The sequence below is a fragment of the Molossus molossus genome, unplaced genomic scaffold (assembly GCF_014108415.1).
Source record: "Molossus molossus isolate mMolMol1 unplaced genomic scaffold, mMolMol1.p scaffold_m16_p_16, whole genome shotgun sequence".
NCBI lineage: Eukaryota > Metazoa > Chordata > Mammalia > Chiroptera > Molossidae > Molossus > Molossus molossus.
This window is the reverse complement of record NW_023425351.1, coordinates 40,316,039-40,333,475: the sequence shown is the minus strand read 5'-3', so window position 1 is coordinate 40,333,475 and position 17,437 is coordinate 40,316,039. Positions and strand designations below refer to the sequence as shown.

Sequence of the window (17,437 nt, the reverse complement as noted above, 5' to 3'; positions counted from 1 at the left end):
TAAAAATAAAACTAGGCAGAAAGCATGCAGTTGAAGAAAACTCAATGTCGGTCTATACAATTATTTTTCACTTTCCGCGCGACAGACTTGATTTTGGCATTATAACCAATATTTTGCTTTACAGCAGTGACAAAATATTTGCCAGAAATGTTCTTTTCCTGGCATAGGTTTTCCAGGCAGTGGTTATTCTGCTAACGGAATTGCACTATGCTTTGCACTGTTAGAGGGATGCTCACTGGATTCTTAACCTTGAACTGAGGGACATCACGCAGATTTAGAAGCTGCTATCACTTCCTTTTCATCACTCCAGAGTGGATTGATTCTGTAAGTGATAGGGCAGGCGACTGAGAACGAAGGCCATTAAGAATTGAACTAAACACAGTCCCAAGTGTTGCTTTACATTTTTTTTAAAGAAATGAGTTCTGTGGCAACTCTAGGGAACATTCTCTAAATGAAGTATTCATAGTTATTAAAAGTAAATTATGCGTGGGAAAGGTTGCTGTTTTTGCCATCTTCTTCCTACTTAGGCAGCTCACAATTTAGAACAAAACGAATGGTAACACAGAAAAAGAAAGTGTTCAGTTAGAAAAAGGTACCCAGGCAGGGGACCCTCATGCTTCCATCTCCTTGGGCGTCGCTGCTGCCACCTCAACCCTAAGCAGCGAGGCCCTTCTCTCCTACAGAGCCGCCCGCCCTCTGTCCTGCCCTGTGTGTGAATGATGGTGCTCCAGCTATTAGTGATTCGGTTAAGCTTCAGGAGAGATTTGGAGCACAGTTTCAAAGGTAACTCGGCCTATAAAACTAAATCTCAGATACTGAGGTCAGGAAAGTTCTCTTCCGTTCTTTGGAATTTACAGCCCTAAACGTTCTTTGCAAAAGCAGGCATCTGTCTCAATATTGCCATCAGGTCTCCTATAAAGGTTGCAAACTTCGCAATTCCCACCCTGGCTGTCTTCTAATACCTACGCCCCAACAGAAGGGTGATCCATTCGGATTTCCTCTGGCCAATTCGGCAGCAAATCTGCGTCAGCCTTAATGAGGAGCTCTTGGGCTGACGTACACATGCCGTGGGACACTCGGAAATCACACCCATGTCCTTTTTGAAAGCAGACGGTCATTAGCAAAGGGGAGATGTACATTTGATCGAAATGTACAAAATTTATAACAGTGACATTTTTAGTTATTAGGCCACATGATTTATTCAGTAGTTTTTATGTTCCCAAATTACAATTTATGTCTATTCGTAAGTCTACAAAAAAGTTACCATTAGAATTGTCTGTGCTTATAAAATACCAACTTTTTTTTAACTGTTATATATTCTTATTAACACCAGTCTGTGACGAGTTACATAGAATCATAGGCACTTCAAAGGCTTAAAAAGACGTTTACAACTTAAATGCATTTTTAAAAACAAAAACTGTTTTTGTTTTCCTTAAAACCCTACTCATACCTTCAAATTGCAAGAAATTAACAAATACAGTGGCCAAAGGAATTTGCAGCAACTTCTCAAAATACTGTTAGCATCTTTGGGTTTGCTGAGGCTTGTCAGTAACTCACATCAAATCCTCCCAAAAGAAGATCTGATTAGATAGGACTAAACAGTTTTCTGGTAATAATCCAATTTTACACAGTAATTTGCTGTTGCAAATCTAGCAGAAGCTACAGGTGATGAAAAACAACGTGTAAAATGGATAGTCTGACACTTAGAAATTTATACAAAGTGGAGGTTAAAGTTTACATATTTGAAAATCACATATACACTAAATTACCATTTTCTGAATTATCCAAAGACAAATTGCACCGTAACAGCTACAAAAGGCATAGAGTTTTGTTCTGTTTTCCAAGGACACAAAGGGGAGAGCCGAGGAGAAGGGAGCAAGAGATAAATTAACAAAGTAAGACCAACTTGGTTAGGTCAGTCAGAGACATGCTGACAAATTAAACAGCGTTCGTCTATGAACCATTGAACAAAAACAATCATCTCATATTTGCGCATAAAAATTTAAACTGATTCCATGAACATTGAGAATTTTCCATAACATAATATTTTGCCACTGCTATGCACAGAACACTGCAGATGTTAAGTTTTAACTTGGTGTGGTTCTACAGAAATACATGGAAAGTTTTAAATACAATGGGATTTTATCATTCAAGCGCCAGGATGGCTCTTGAATGAAAAAAACAAAAAACAAAGATCTTCATTATTCTATGCAAAAGCTTTATTTTTAAAAGTTCAGTGATCTCATAAATAGAGACACACAGTGGGAGTTTCACGCATAAAACTCCTTAGTAGGTGCTTTCTGATAAGCAGCACTGGATGGCTTGCGTTCTCCAAGGTCGTAACTTCCTTCATCCTTCTTTCTCATGCGATACACCAACAGCAGGATAAGGAAAATTGCAAAGAGAAAGCCGATCACGCCACCAGCAATGACAGCTGAAACACACCAAAAGGGAGATTACTTTGAGGAGAGATTCAAGGGCTGCAGAAATAGCTTTGTCAAGCCCAATCTATTTTACAACACTTTCATAAAAGGCTTCATTTGAACCTCCCCCCCCCCCCCCCAATTTTAAAACCTGGATTCAATGAAGCGACCGGGCAATTGTGCAAATCTGACATTCCTTGGGGAGGTACAATCCTTTCTTTGATTTGCATTAATAATATCACCCAGAAGCCTCAATAAGAAAAATCTGGCTGTGAGCTCAACTAATTCCATACTTTGAGATTCTTTAGTTTTTTCAGTTCTCACATTTCATAGTCTAATCTTCTAATTGCTTTTTCCGTGAAAACACAAAGCATGATATGATTTACTTAAATTTTGTAAGAGTAAGTAGGAAAAAAAAAGCATGCAACTTTTTTTTCCCCCTAGACTTGGATATGGAACTATTCTTTCAAGGATTATGTGTTCTTAGATCCTGCAGATCTTCCCCTCAAAACTCAAATGTTAATACTTTCATCAGATACTTTACAATTAGAGAAACATCCTTAGTGCCTTGGAGTTACTTGTGTCAGCTGCCTTCTCCATGAGGAACTTGTCCTTTTCTTACATTTATTTTGAAATCAGAACGACTTGCAGCAAGCCTGATTCATCTCCACATCCTGCCATCCCCCACACCCAGTTGCTCTGGACCCATTCAGACCCTAACTTTCCTCTTCTCTCCTCCCCACAATGGCTGGCCAAAGACAAGGCTGAGGGAGCTGACAGAAAATAAACTAACTCTTGCCTCTCATTCTGGAATGAGACCCCCTCCCAACCCCACACCCCACACTGCTTTCAGTAGAAAGGTAACATGCAGCAAGCTTTGGCTATACCTCTGAGTTCACTTAGACAAACAGAGACCCATTTAAGGACCCTCTCACCTGCCCCCTACCAGGCTCCTTACCTGCCAGGACTTCTGTTCTTTTAAACAGATTGTCTGGGTGCTTCTCGGTGTACACATTTGTATCCTCTTCTGCTGGGTCCATTTTTCTTTCTGAGTCAGAATGGTGAACTTTGTCCTTATCAATTTCTTCAGGTGACTGGTAAGGAAAAAGGGAAAGATTAAAAAGATGTGTTTAATGTGTTAAAAAGAATAATAACTGTATTTCCAAGTTGCTTCTTTTTTCAAACAATGAGTTTAGAAAATAATTGGGATAATTACTTTGAGTCATGTTTCTACCAAATGGGTGAGTCCTGTGATAAGCTTGCGTAGTTCCTGGTTGTGTGTAACAGAAAATCACGTGTATAGGCAAGATCGGTGGTGAGTTCATAACAATCCTGATGACATGGTTAAGTGGTTTCCGTTGACAAGATCTGTACCTTCTCATCAAGCTTCTGACTTCAGGCCCTCCCTCTCTGGCTGCTCCAACCCAGGGGCATTGTCCCCGGTTCTCCTTACTCCATGCCTTTGCGACACAGGGCACCTGACAGCTACCTTTCATGCATTCTCTCCAGGTGCTCTCCAAGGCTCTTCCCGATCCCACTCTGTGGGCAGTCACCCGTGCTGTGTTACAATCCGCCCCTCTACGTACCCCTCTTACACATTCAGTGAACCCTGAACTACAGCTTCAGGGGACCTGGGTGCTGCAAGTAGCTCCTGCGTGACCCTAAGTCATCAAACTTTTCCGGACCTCGTTTTTTTTCAACCAATGAAGAATGCGCTCAGGCTCTTGGGTATTCTACAATTCTAAAGGATAAGTCTAAGATAATAAACTCTTAAAACATCGTCCCCAGTCTGCATTATCATCATCTACCCAGCAGCCTATAGGGCACTAACCCTTGGCTGCAGCACAGAATTAGATCAATCTTCTTTCTATTTCCATTAATGGTACCAACTACTCTTTAGAGCCCCCAAAGGTAACTGTTTTTGCACATTCTACACTGTATCACAGTTTGCTGTGTCACAAGCGTCTCCATTTGCCTTTCACCATTCTCTCCACTAAGTTCCCCCCTTGGATTCTCATGTCCACAGCCCTGTTCAGGTCTTGTCACCTCACACTCAAGTTCTTGCCACAACCTCGTAACTGCATATCCTCGGAGGCTTCTAGACTCCTTCGAGCCTAATCCCCAGTAGGAAACCCTGCACAGGCATCTCTGTTGCCACCTCCTTACCAAAATGAATCTTAACATCGGTGCCTTGGTTCATGTATTTCTCCTAACTCCAATCCAAATGTTTCACGTTTTTCATTGTCCATCTGTCCTTGGCAAAGCCCTCCCTCATCTTTCATCTCTCTAAAACCCAGAACACGCTGCAGTCTATAACATCAACACATAAATCATCTGCTGACTTCCTAATACCCAGCTCCATCACTGTCCATCTTGTCCATCCACCTGCAGATGCAGTGAAACCTAAAAGGTTAAAAAAAAAAAAAAAAAAAAAAAAAGAGGAAGCCCTACCACTAGAGATTCTGCTTCCATGGGTTTGGGTGGGGAGCTACCACTGATTTTTGTTGTTTTTATAAAGCTCTCCAGACAATTCTATGGTTTGAAAACCACTGGGTTAGAGAGTCTCAGTTTACATGAGTTTTTTACTCCCTATGAGCCTGCAGTTTTGTTGGTCAACACTATTGATAAAAAACACTGTCAACACATTGGGCTGTTATTAAGGCAATAATCCTTTTTAGTTCTATTGCTCTTCCCAGGAATAGCCAACCATCTTCATTAGGACTCTAAGCTGTGGCCCAGTTAAGTGACTGATTGCTTTCTGAAGGTCAGGGTTCATCCCAAATGGCAGCCTGCTACTTATATCGAGAGTCTACCAGGGGTGGGGCACGCCCGGCCTGTGAGCCGTACAAGGCCTGAGAGATCTGTACCAGCTAACATCACACGCCTCACCAAATTGGCCTGACCAAATATAGCAAGCTAATTTTTAAGTTGATAATTTTGTATGTTCCCAAGAATAAGGTTATAAATATCCAAATGGTCCTTAGCAGAAAAAAGGTTCCCCATTCCTGGTAGACAATTAAGGAACCTTGAAAATATCTCATCTTCTTGGGGTGCCTTAAGGTCATGGGCATTTCTAAGAAGGACCATTAACTAGACCAGGTAGATCCACTTGAACTCCAAAGTATGTGAGGCCAGTGGGGCGGGGCCTCGTGAACAGAGCATCTGGCTTCCAGTGAAGACAGTATGTAGCACAGTGTGATCCAGGGTCTGACCTTCCCAAGCCACAGGAAACCCTGCACTGACCGACACCTCAGCGTGCTCTAACTTGCAAAGAGCAGAGGCTATGGATGAACGGTCATTTCACAGCTGCACAAAATACACCCAGAATCTCACTGTTCTCTCACATCACCGTGAGAGAAGAAAATACGAAAGGTCTTCTCAGGCCCTTCTGTACCAACATAAAGCAAAAGGGGGAAACTCCCTGGCAGTAAGTACTCTGCTTGAGTGTCTCCGTTCTCAGGAAATCCGGTCGCTGGTCGGCCGCCTGACAGGAGGACAGACAAGCCGACAGATAAGAACATGGATTCTCCGGGTTCTGAACATTTTCACTGCCCGTTAGCACTGCCACTGGAGTTTAGGGAAGGGAAGAGCGAACTCGAATGGGGGATCCTCAGGACGAGGGAAGGAGGTAAGCAAGGCCGGGTGGCAAATGAGATGGGCATTCAGTTGCCACTGTGAAATGAGAGATGAAGTGTAACTTCCCCACATCATCTCTGTCCCACTGCTATGACAAATTACGTGATGCCCCTCAGGCGTTTTGAGTCCCTAAAGTCATTTGAGAGAGTTAGCACTTCAGTTCCCCCGACTGAGCTTGCAATCCAGCAGCAGGGAAGCAGCTGACACTGCAGGGCTCCACAAGTGTGGGACAGCAGGTCGCCACAGATCGGGGTCACCGCGCTCTCAGAGGGATGGTCCATCAGTGCACAAGCCTCCGGGTGCTTTGAACAGAACATTTGTTCTTTAAATTGAAAAGTTCTATTGTAGGGAAACAGGGGCTTGACTAAGAAGAATTCTTTCTACAGTATACAATTCATCTGAAATGCTTTAATTCTTGTATATATGTGCAGAACGGACGTACCAAAGGCAGCCCAGATGATTAAATGAAGCCAATTAAAGATCTGTCACATCCATGTCTACCTGTTAAAGTGCCATGGAAATGTAATGGAAGGAAAAGATTAAGAGCAATGTTCTGCTTGAACAAATCACTGTTCTTTTTATTTTTTTGTCACATAAATTCACAACAAACTAGAAAGAATATCTATAATGGTGACATTAATGCCACTGTGAGACCCATTCAAAAGCCAAGTCTACATTAATGGTATCCTAGAGGCAATGTTTAATTTAGCTGTGCCTTATAACTACAAAATAAAAAATTTAATCACTAGTATTAATATCATTCATTATCAATACTATCAAGTATCAGTACCTAGAATAGTATCTGACACATAACAAGTAGCACTCAGTAAATCTCCCATGAAGGAGTGAAATTATTACTACATTGGACATACATGATACTAGGAATACAAATATATTAAAATGTTTGGAGATATTTAATTTCTGAGCTTATCTGCCAAACATCTATCTTCTTTATCTTGACCAGACACAATTACTTCCTTAAAGCTAATTTTTAAAAACTTAAATCAATTGTTAATCCATTGTTGTCCACTGACTAGAACTCTTCGTCAAATTAGATTTGGCTTAGGATGCTGTTTATCACTGAAAGCCAACACTGAGTTTCTTGCCTCAAGCTAGTGAGTCCAAATGGTCACTGGTATCAAGAGATTCAGTTGTGGCCCTGGCTGGTCTGGCTCAGCAGTTAGAGCATCAGCCAGTGGACCAAAGAGTCGAGGGTCTGATCCCCAGCCCCAATGGGGGTCATGCAGAAGGCAACCAATCAATGTGTGTCTCTTTCGCTCTCTCCCCTCTCCTTCCCACTCTATATTAAAACAAACAAACAAAAAATCAATGGAAAAATATCCTCGGGTATGGATTTAAAAAAAGAAAAAAGCCCTGGCCGGTTTGGCTCAGTGGTTAGAACTTCAGCCTACAGTCCACAGAGACCCGGGTTCGGTTCCCGCCAAGGGCATGTACCTTGGCTGCAGTTTGTCCCCAGCCCTGGTTGGGTCATGTGGGTGGCGGCCACTCGATGTGTTCCTTTCACATCGATGTTTCTCTCTTTTCCTCTCTCTCCTTCCCGCTCTATCTGAGTAAAAAATGGAAAAATGTCCTCGGGTGAGGATAAAAAAAAAAAAAGATTCAGTCATGACTAGTGCTTCAAATAAAAGTGATCTAGGAACATTTTCACTGCTCATTAGCACTGCCACTGGAGTTTAGGGAAGGGAAGAGAAAACTCGAATGGGGGATAAAGCCAATGCATGTTCAGCAGCCACAATGGATAACTGTGCCACATGTGCTCTGAGGTGTCCCTACCATCAACTGCACCTGGTACTTTGCATTTCTCCCCTTCTCCCTTCTTGTATTCATTCAACTTAATACATTTACAGAGCAGCTACCATGCACAGACAAGCACCTGCTAAGTGTGTCTGCCTCACTGCTCAGAGCTTCTCCTTTCTTTCCTATCACCTGGCCTGTAAGCCGATCAGCCAAGGACCCTTCTTAACCTACAGAGAGCACTCCAGTCTGGAGAGGGTTGACCTGGCTGCTCCATCCCTGCAGACACCCTTCCAGCTGTGTCATTCACCATCCTCCCAGTCACTGGGAGGACAGAAGATGTGGGGGGAGGGAACAAAGGAACTCTGGAAGGGAAGGGAAATGAACGGGTAAGGAAGCCCACCCGTGTTCCTGTCTGCAGAGGGACGCCTCTTACTCCAGAGAAGGCCTGTCACTCACTGCCCGCATGACACGGTCTTCCACAGCCTATCTGCTCCTAAAGCTTGGCACCGACAGACAGGTGAGCTCCGAAAGGGGCCACTTCGGTTCTCAGTTTCCGTGAGCAGCATGCGGCCCGGACTGTCTAGAGGTCTACTACTGCACTGGTCACACGCATGTATTCGGTGAAGTGGTTTGGTCTCGACTGCTCTAACGGAATTCAGTCAAGGCCTGCAGAATGTTACCTGGTGTCAGGGGCCAAGTAACCTGCCCTCACATTTAATCTGCTCAATGACCCATGAGAAATGGGCTCAGAGAAGCTCAAATATCTGACCAGCTCCAGGGTTTGAAACCTAGGCCTTCTTCAGACTTTAATATGCATTTTTCAACTTAAAAAGCTTATGTGGGTGGCCAGTTCACTGCAATATAACATTAATAAGCCAAAATCACAAGTCTTAGAGTTTTCATCTTTGTACTGTTCTTCTTTCTTTCTAAGTCAGCTCTCACAATGAATACATAGAGATGCACTAAGATTCACCATTATCACGGAAAGAGGTCAAAGTTCACATATCATTGATAATGGGCTGGTGGAGACTTTGAGAAAAAAAACTTATTGCAACTAGCATCTGGAGTCTCCTTATCCCATAACCGTGTCAGCATATGTAAAGTACACAGTGGTTTTAACTCAGAGCACATTCTTCACGGAATGAAAATAAATTGTCTTGGCTTGCGCCAAATAAAATGAGAAGGTTTTGTTTTTTAATTTGCTGTGAACTCCTTATAAAGGACCACCCTTTAAAAAATATTCATGAATAAGCTAGGCCTGGATGATAAAAGTAGGTAGGTAGAATGAGTTATTAAGCATGAAAAGACATGCAGGAACCTTAAATGCATATCACTAAGTGAAGGATGCTACATGATTCCACCACATGATGCTCTAGAAAAGGCAAAACCATGTGAAACCATGTGAAAGCACCCGTGGCTGCCGGGGTTTGGTGCGGGAGAACAGGCAGAGCACAGAGGACTTTTAGGACAGTAAAACCGTTCTGTGTGATCCCATAATGGTGGATACATGTCATTATACATTTGTCAGAACCCACAGAAAGACAACACAAAGAATGTAAACTATGGCCTTTAGGTGATGAGGACGTGTTGATGTAGGTGCCTCGATCACAGCACGCGTACCCTCCGGTGGAGGTAGGTGACAGTGGCGGAGGCTGTACGTACGTAGGGTAGGCAGTAAAAGGAACTCTCTGCACTTCCATTCAGTTTTGCTGTAACCTAAGACTGCTCCAAAAAACAAAATCAACTTACACACAAAGAGTAGTTGGTGAGCAAAAGTCAAGACGATCATAAAGGGTAGGTAAAAGCCATTGACAACACTGTAACATAAACACCATTTGTCCTTCTAGATTTTTAAATGGGGCCTCTGAAAAGAACTGTTCTGTATAATCAAATGGCGAGGCAGTTACAGTAACCTGATTACAATGCAAAACAAAACACACCTTCGTTTGAGCAGGTATCTTGTTCTGCATCTTCAGTGTCGTGGTTTCCACCTTTGGAGCAGCACTAGTGAACGGTACTTTTGCAAGCGGCCGGGTTGTCGTCAGCTCGGGACTCTCCACATCCTCGTCAGCTCCTGGGAAAAGCAGCAAAGATGAGCTGAGTACACGAATCAGGATGCAGATGTCCACATGATCAGATAACACTGTCTAAGGCTGACACCGACAGAGCCGTGTTCTTTCAAAAAACCTGCTCATCAAGAATTCTGCAGTCTTCACGGTGATGAAGAAATGATTTCAAAGTGGATCTATGGGCAGCCTGGCAATTTTTTAAAAATAATATCATCCTGAATATTCTCAAATAGCCCTTCTTTCACCTGCAATGTTTAATCTTTCCTGCTCACTGAGATTTCTTCCCTTCCACAGGCTACATTTTCTATTTTAAAAGATAACAAAACAATAACCAAAAAAGGAGAACTCTCCAGTGGACCCTATGTGAGGGGTTGCTGCCCTCGGCACGTCAGCAGGGCCAGACTTTTCCAGTGATGCTTGGCTCCTCGCAAGCTCATGCCCTCACCCCCTGCTCCATGCCCTCTCGTCAGATCTTCCTGGTCATCACACTCTGGTCTTGTTTTGTTCAGGTCACCAAAACCCTCCATGCTTCTAGATCCTGTGGTATTTGCTAGAGTGGTTCTCATCTAATCGAACCTCCCAGCCCCACTGGACACTTGTCAACCATCATCTCCTTCTTAATACTTTCTCTTTGGGCTTCTATGGGTTTGAAGCCCTCATGTCTGGCTTTCCCCTCATGTCTTGGCTATTTGCCTTCTTTGCAGGTTCATTCCCTTCTATCTGGACACAGAATAGCAAGACTTCCTTCAGATTCATTCCTAGGCCTGTTCTTACTCGACACTTTTTATTTCATCCACGTGCACGGCTGCAACTGCCATCAAAATAGAAAAGAAACCTAAGTTTATATATTAGCTTATATCACTGCTCTGAAATTCAGACTTATATATCCATTGGCCTACTTGACATTTTCACTAGAATGCCTCAAAGGTACGATACACCTCTAATATATCCAAAACAGAAATCACTAGCCCCCTCCCTCTTGCCCCACGAACCCGGGGCCACCTTGCAGTGAATGGAACTCTCCATTTCTATAAACCACCGCTTTTTTTAACCCTAACCCAAGGATACTATTTATCTTCAGATAGAGTAGGAGGGAGAGAAAGGGAGAGAAACATCGATATGAAAGGGACACATCCACTGGCTGCCTCCTGCACGACCCCGACCAGGGCCAGGGATGAACGCAACCGAGGTGCGTGCCCTTGGCCGGAATAGAACCCGCAACTCATTGCTCTGCGGGCCGAGGCTCCACTGCTGAGACAAACCAGCCAGGGCTAAAGCACCACTTTCAACTTCTGCTTCCTACCACCCCACTGAATCCATCACCCAGTTCTCCTGATTGCACCTTCTTACCTTCTCTCCCTCTAACACCCTCCTCCAGTTCCAGGTCAGCCACGGTCATCGAAGCCACTGCCCCCTTTCCAGGAACTATCCTACCCGCCTCCTTTCAGTCCCGTCTCCAGACTGGCTGTGACCCGATCACCCTCCTGTTTGAAGCTGTTACAACGGCTCTCCGATGAGCACGAGGTGCCTCAAGCCCCGCCTTGCCCACCTTACCAGCTTCCTTGAGCAACATCTCCCCGGTTGTCCCACGTGGTCCAGCTGTGGTCCCCTCCTGTTCTGCCAGAAAGCGAGGCTAGGTAATTCCTAACCCCCTCGGGGCCTCAGCACAAAGCCATTCCTCAAGGAGGGCCTCCCTGCCATACTAGGTCAGAATCTTCTGTTAAGTAAATTTTTAGCACCACCTTTCTGACCCTCAATGCATTTATCACCGTTTGTAATTACACATTTATCTGTACAGACTGGACTCTCCCCTCCAGGACCAGAGGCTCCATAAGGCCACGGGATTGCATCTGATTGTCCCCTGAGTGCCTAACAGAGTCCCCAGCTCATACAGGGTCTGATCAGTATCTGTCACCAAGGGAGTAACCATCGGCTGTCATCAGCCACTGGTTTCTTTTCTTTTTACCTTTTTACCAGAATAACATTGAGAATTTCTCACATTCAGATACAACATTCTTTTTAAGTTCATCATTTGTCAAATTTGTAATCTCTCCAATAAACGCAAACTCTGTAACTCAAACGAACCAGTTTCCCCAGACAGAGACAAATGACAAAGACTGAAACTCCTCACAGAATCATGTTAATATAATAAGCAGCTGGGAAATTCAGAGGTAACGTGCTGGAAACAGTGCAATGGCTATGACCATGGTTCATTTTCTAATATTTTAATATATCAACTGTCTCCTTTAATTTCAGCATGTACACGCATTATATAGACAACAAACGCCAGGGCACATTGGAATGAATACTGGATTTGGCCCTAAACAAACCAACCAACAAACCTAGTACTACTGGTCCTGGCATATATTAGCTCTGTGACCTTGGCCAGTAATGCTTGAGTCTTAGTTTTTTCATCTGTAAAATGAGGAAAATAATAACTAGCTCCCAGAGGTTCAAACGTGATATACATGTGAAAGCATTTTGTACACATAAAATGTTTTGTAAATGTGCCATCCGTAATGAGGGCTCCAGAAATACGCTGCTCTTTCCTATCAGCTTACCTGGGTTTCCATCAATGTTTTACAGAGACTATGCTTGATGTGCTCCTCTTAAACTGAATCATTTTTTCACTAAAAATGTTTTTCCAATGAGAAAAACGTTTAAGGGCTTTCAAGACCCCCTTGGTTCACAACAGCTACAAATGTGAATTGCAAACTAGGTGTGGCGAGTCTGTGAGGGAGAAGAGATTTTGTAAAGTAGAAAATTCCCTCAAGCCGGGGCTTGTGAAGTTGGGGGTGACTGATCTACCTCCAGCAGCTCTTCTGCAGCAGTCACCCTCTTCATCCAACACGCCGACCCTCCTGCCAAAGCCAGAAACCTGGCAGGCCCCCGCCACGTCTCCTCCATCCCTGACCTCCAGTCTCGCTGTTCTCTCTGCCTGCGACATCCAGCCAGAGCCCAGCTCCCAACGGGAGAGCCCTGTTTACACCGTCCTGCCCAGAATCAACATCAACGCCCCTGCCCCACTGTGGAACTGTTTCCTTCTCCGTGTTCCCACTGTCACTGAATCGTTAAAATAAATATTTTTACTTATAAAAAGAATGCTGGTTAAAAAAATATATATATTTTCACACATTAAAGTTGAAAACATGGAAATGCAAAAAGGAATAAATGAAATTATTCCACCACCTGAGAAAGCATTGTTACATTTTATTTACTAATGTATTCCTAATACCTAGAATGGTATCTGTTCCCCGATGTGGCAGGTGGTTAACAAACACTTGTTAAATAAATGAATATCCTCTATATCTTCTCATGTTCTAATGAGTTTTTCATCTCTGACACAATATTTCCACTCTCTAAGGGCTCTTTCCAGCTTCAGATGCTCCTTTTTTACAGCATCTTCTTGTTTTACCATTAAAGCATCTTCTTCTCTTTCTAAATGTAATACATTTGTCTATAAATTCTCTTCTCCCTGTGAGTGTCTGTCCTCTCCCAGTTTTGGAGTTTGAGGAGGTCTCCACCTTTCATATTACAAATGTTTCCATATGCGTCCAGGGAGCCTTGATTGTCTTGTCACACCTAAGAGGAAACACTGTAACACAGAAGAGGTTTGCCACATGTAGGCATCAAGAGTGAAGAGAGAGCTGTGTGTTTTATTGGCCAGCTCCCAATGCTAGTATCATGGAGTTGTTTCCTCTGAGTTGATCCAATTCCCCAGAGAGAGTCAGGCCAGGCTGTCAGTGTTCCAGAACTGATAGGGAGAAGACAACTGGAATAGCTCAGCATTAAATAACTCTTCGTCTAGGAACTTGTTCTCTGTTTTCAACATGGTACCCCAGTCCCACCTGTGCCTGGTGCACTCTAGTCCAATGACCCTCTGTTTTTTGCTCTCCAGATAATAAACCTCCAGTTTTCTTCTGAGGTTGGAAACATGAGTCCCTTTGCTGCATTATGGTGGGATGAAATTAGGGAATCTGCTTGCCTCTTCTTTTTTTTGAACAAATTTTATTTTTTTTATTTTTTAATTAATTAATTTATTTTTGTTACAGATGCTTTTCCTCCCCCACCCCAATGATTCCCCCCTCCCCGCCCTGTCCCCAGTTTTGTTGTCCATGTCCATTGTTCATGCACACATGCATATAAGTTCTGTGGTTTATGTCTCCCCTACCACCCCCTCTTCTGGGGATTGTCAGTCTGTACCCTACTTCCATGTCTCTGGGACTACCCCATTCCTCAGACTGTTATGTTCATTATATTCCACAAATAAGTGAGATCATATGAAACTTGTCTTTCTCTGTTTGGCTTGTTTCACTTAGGATAATACTTTCCAGGTGCCTCCATGTCGTCTCAAAGGATAAGAGATCTTTCTTTCTTACAGCTGCATAGTACTCCACTGTGTATATGTACCACCGCTTTTTTATCCATTCATCAACTGATGGACATTTGGGCTGTTTCCGGATCTTAGCTATTGTAAATAGTGCTGCTACGAACATGGGGGTACATACATTCTTCCTGATTGGTGTTTCAGGCTTCTTAGGGTATATTCCTAGAAGTGGGATCACTGGATCAAATGGCAGTTCAATTTTTAATTTTTTAAGGTAACATCATATTGTTTTCCATAGTGGCTGCACCAGTCTGCATTCCCACCAGCAGTGTACTAGAGTTCTTTTTCTTTTAAACAGTCAACATTTATATAGTACCTGTTATGTGCTAGGCATTGTTCTAAACACTTTACATACATTAACTATGTAACCCAGTGAAGTGGGTACTATTGTTTTCCACATTTCACTTAAGAGGAAACTGAGGCACAGAGAGCTCACATATAATTTACCAAGGACACAGCTGGTGGGTGGCACCCAGGCACTCTGGAGTCCTTGCTTTGGACTACCACCACACAGTCTACACTCATCACAGTTTTCCTTTGACCACTTGCTTCTTTGTTTGTTTGTCAATCTTCACTCGAGGATGTTTATTTTCCCCATTTTAGATAGAGTGGAAGGGAGGGAGGAAGGGAGAAGAGAGACAGAAAGAAAGAAACATCAATGTGTGAGAGAGACACATCGACTGGTTGCCTCCCACACAACCGGGGTTAGAGATCAAACATGCAACCCAGGTATGAGCTATTGATCAGAATCAAACCCCTGACCCTTTGGTCCAAGGGCCAGTGCTCTAACTGCTGAGCCAAACTAGTCAGTGCTTCACTACTTGCTTCTTAAACAAAATTTTGCAATGGCTGGTGTGGCTCAGTTGGTTGGGCATCGTCCTATACACCAGTAAGTCACCTGTTCAATTCCTGCCAAGGAACTGCCTGGGTTGTGGGCTTAATCCTGGGAAGAAGGTATACAGGAGGCAGCTGATTCATGTTCCGCTCTCACATTGATGTTTCGCTCTGTCTCTTAAAATCAATAAACTATTCTTTAAAAAAATTACTACAGGATTTTGACCTATCATCCAGAGTTTAGTATCACTTAGTACCACCAATTCCCAGGTCCCAAGGGGATTCTGCTGAGTTAAGTGAGTTGCTTCTTGGCTCCCTGCCCCCACCCCCACTGCTGGCTAACTCAGCTTTCTCATGTCTCCCAAGTCTATAACAACAGCCCATCTGATTCCCAACTTTTGAAACACTGTAGCTTTTGTCTTATGTACTGTTTGTTTGCCTTTGTGAGTTGAGGCAGAATTCCTTTACTGTCAGTTTAGCTGGGTATTAAAAGGTGTGAAGGTGTGTGTGATCAGCACACCATCTTTAACCAGGTTCTACATTATCCTCTTAAATGCTTGACATACAGCACTTTCCTGTGTTATGTTACCCATGACCTGTTGTTACAATTATTTTTTCTCATTTCTACATTTCTTTCATCAGACTCGGTTCTTTGAAGACAAGGACCAAATCTTTCTCCTCCCTGTGTCCCAAGTATATGGCTAAGTGTCTGGCACACAGCAAATGTCTATGAAATCTTTAAGTGAATGGCTAAAGTTTTCATATTCACTAATGCCCATCCTAGGCCCACATATATAGCATGACCCCAACTCCTCACCTAGAAAGTACCCTCTGGGCCTTTGGCCATTTTCCCCTAGATCATATGCTTTCCCACTGGTTAGCTTGATAGGAGTGAAGACAAAGATAACACTGGCCAAAACCCTGGGAGAGTCCAGTTTCCAGCTGTAACCAGTCATCAGCTAGGCAGGATGTCCTAATTCTATTTATTTATTTAATCCTCATCCAAGGATATTTTACCAAATATCTTTAGATGGAGTGGGAGGAGGAGAGGAGGAGGAGAAGAGAGAGAGAGAAATACTGATGTGAAAGGGACACATCAACTGGCTGCCTCCTGCACGACCCTAACCAGGGCTGGGGACAAACCGCAACTGAGGTATGTACCCTTGGCCAGATTTGAACTCATGACTCTTTGGTCCACAGGCCAATGCTCTAACTGCTGAGCCAAACTGGCCAGGGCAGGGTATCCTAATTCTAGAGTGGGGTTTTATGACACAGGGAGGCAGGCCATCAAGCAAAGCAGTGAAAGACACAACTTCCTGGTTTGTATCCCAGCTCCATCACTTTCTAACAGAGTGACTTGAGGCAAGTTACCTAATCTCTCCCTGTTTCAGGTTTTCTCCTGAGAAAAATGGGGATAGTAATGGAAATGTCCTTACAGAGACGTTATAAGGATAGGAACAGTGCCCGACACACAGTCAGCGCTCTACAAATTTTAGTTACAACTTCTACGATCTTTGAGCCGAAAACAACATCCTCAGTGCAGTGTGAGAGGCCTTTCAATGTCCAAGGATGAACTTCTTCCCAGCAACCATTGGCCCAAGGCTGGGGCAGGGCACAGCAATGCTAGCCCACGTCTAAGCCTCAACTTGAGCTACCTGATTAGTGGGCTCAGGACTTCAAATGACCCGCTCCAAACCCCTTTCACCCCAATGGGAAAAAGGCGATTAACAGAGGAGCAGGACTGTGAACCTGTTTTCTTATATTAAACTTAAGGACAATCTTGGCAGAAATCAGCAAAATAACTTGGACAACAGCTACAGATCTCTAACAACTCTTGGATTCCTAAGATCTGTGAAATGGGGATAAAAAAAGTATACATTTTTATTATTTCCTGGGACATTTTGAAGATGACAGTTACAAAGCAGTTTTGAGGTGCTAGAGAAAAAAAAGAGGTGCCATGAGCGAAATATATTAATAGAGTTGTGAGCTATGGAGAGGCACTCTTCACACTGAATCTGTGTGTGCAATATCTATCGCTCTCCCGAGAATAACCAGGGCTATTTTTACATTAGGATTGCTCTGTGGGCTCATTGTTACTAGGTCAGCCACAACCTCTCTTGTCTTTTTCAGACTTGCTATCTTCTAACTTAAAACACTCGCTCTTATACAGCTAGATCTCTACCAAAGATACAGTTGACTTTAATTTGTTCTGGGTCATTTTGAAGCCCAAGCCAATCTGATTATCAGACATCTATGTTCAGCATAACTTTTACCATTTGTTGAGTTTACAATGAAAATTTAAAGCAACAGAGGTCCTGGATAAGACTTTC

At 43.3% G+C, this 17,437-nt stretch overlaps 1 protein-coding gene across 1 annotated transcript in view; it reads right to left on the bottom strand.

Moving 5' to 3' along the window:
- Window positions 1-1,181: 1,181 nt before the first annotated feature.
- SDC2 (syndecan 2) overlaps window positions 1,182-17,437 on the bottom strand; it is a 105,574-nt gene continuing 89,318 nt past the window's right edge. The window contains exons 3-5 of the mRNA XM_036263990.1: window positions 9,758-9,891; window positions 3,382-3,517; window positions 1,182-2,434 (exon numbers count right to left, since the gene is read on the bottom strand). Of these exons, the coding sequence (XP_036119883.1) occupies window positions 2,271-2,434; window positions 3,382-3,517; window positions 9,758-9,891 (434 nt within the window). The 3' untranslated portion in view covers window positions 1,182-2,270. The remainder of the gene's footprint in view (window positions 2,435-3,381; window positions 3,518-9,757; window positions 9,892-17,437) is intronic.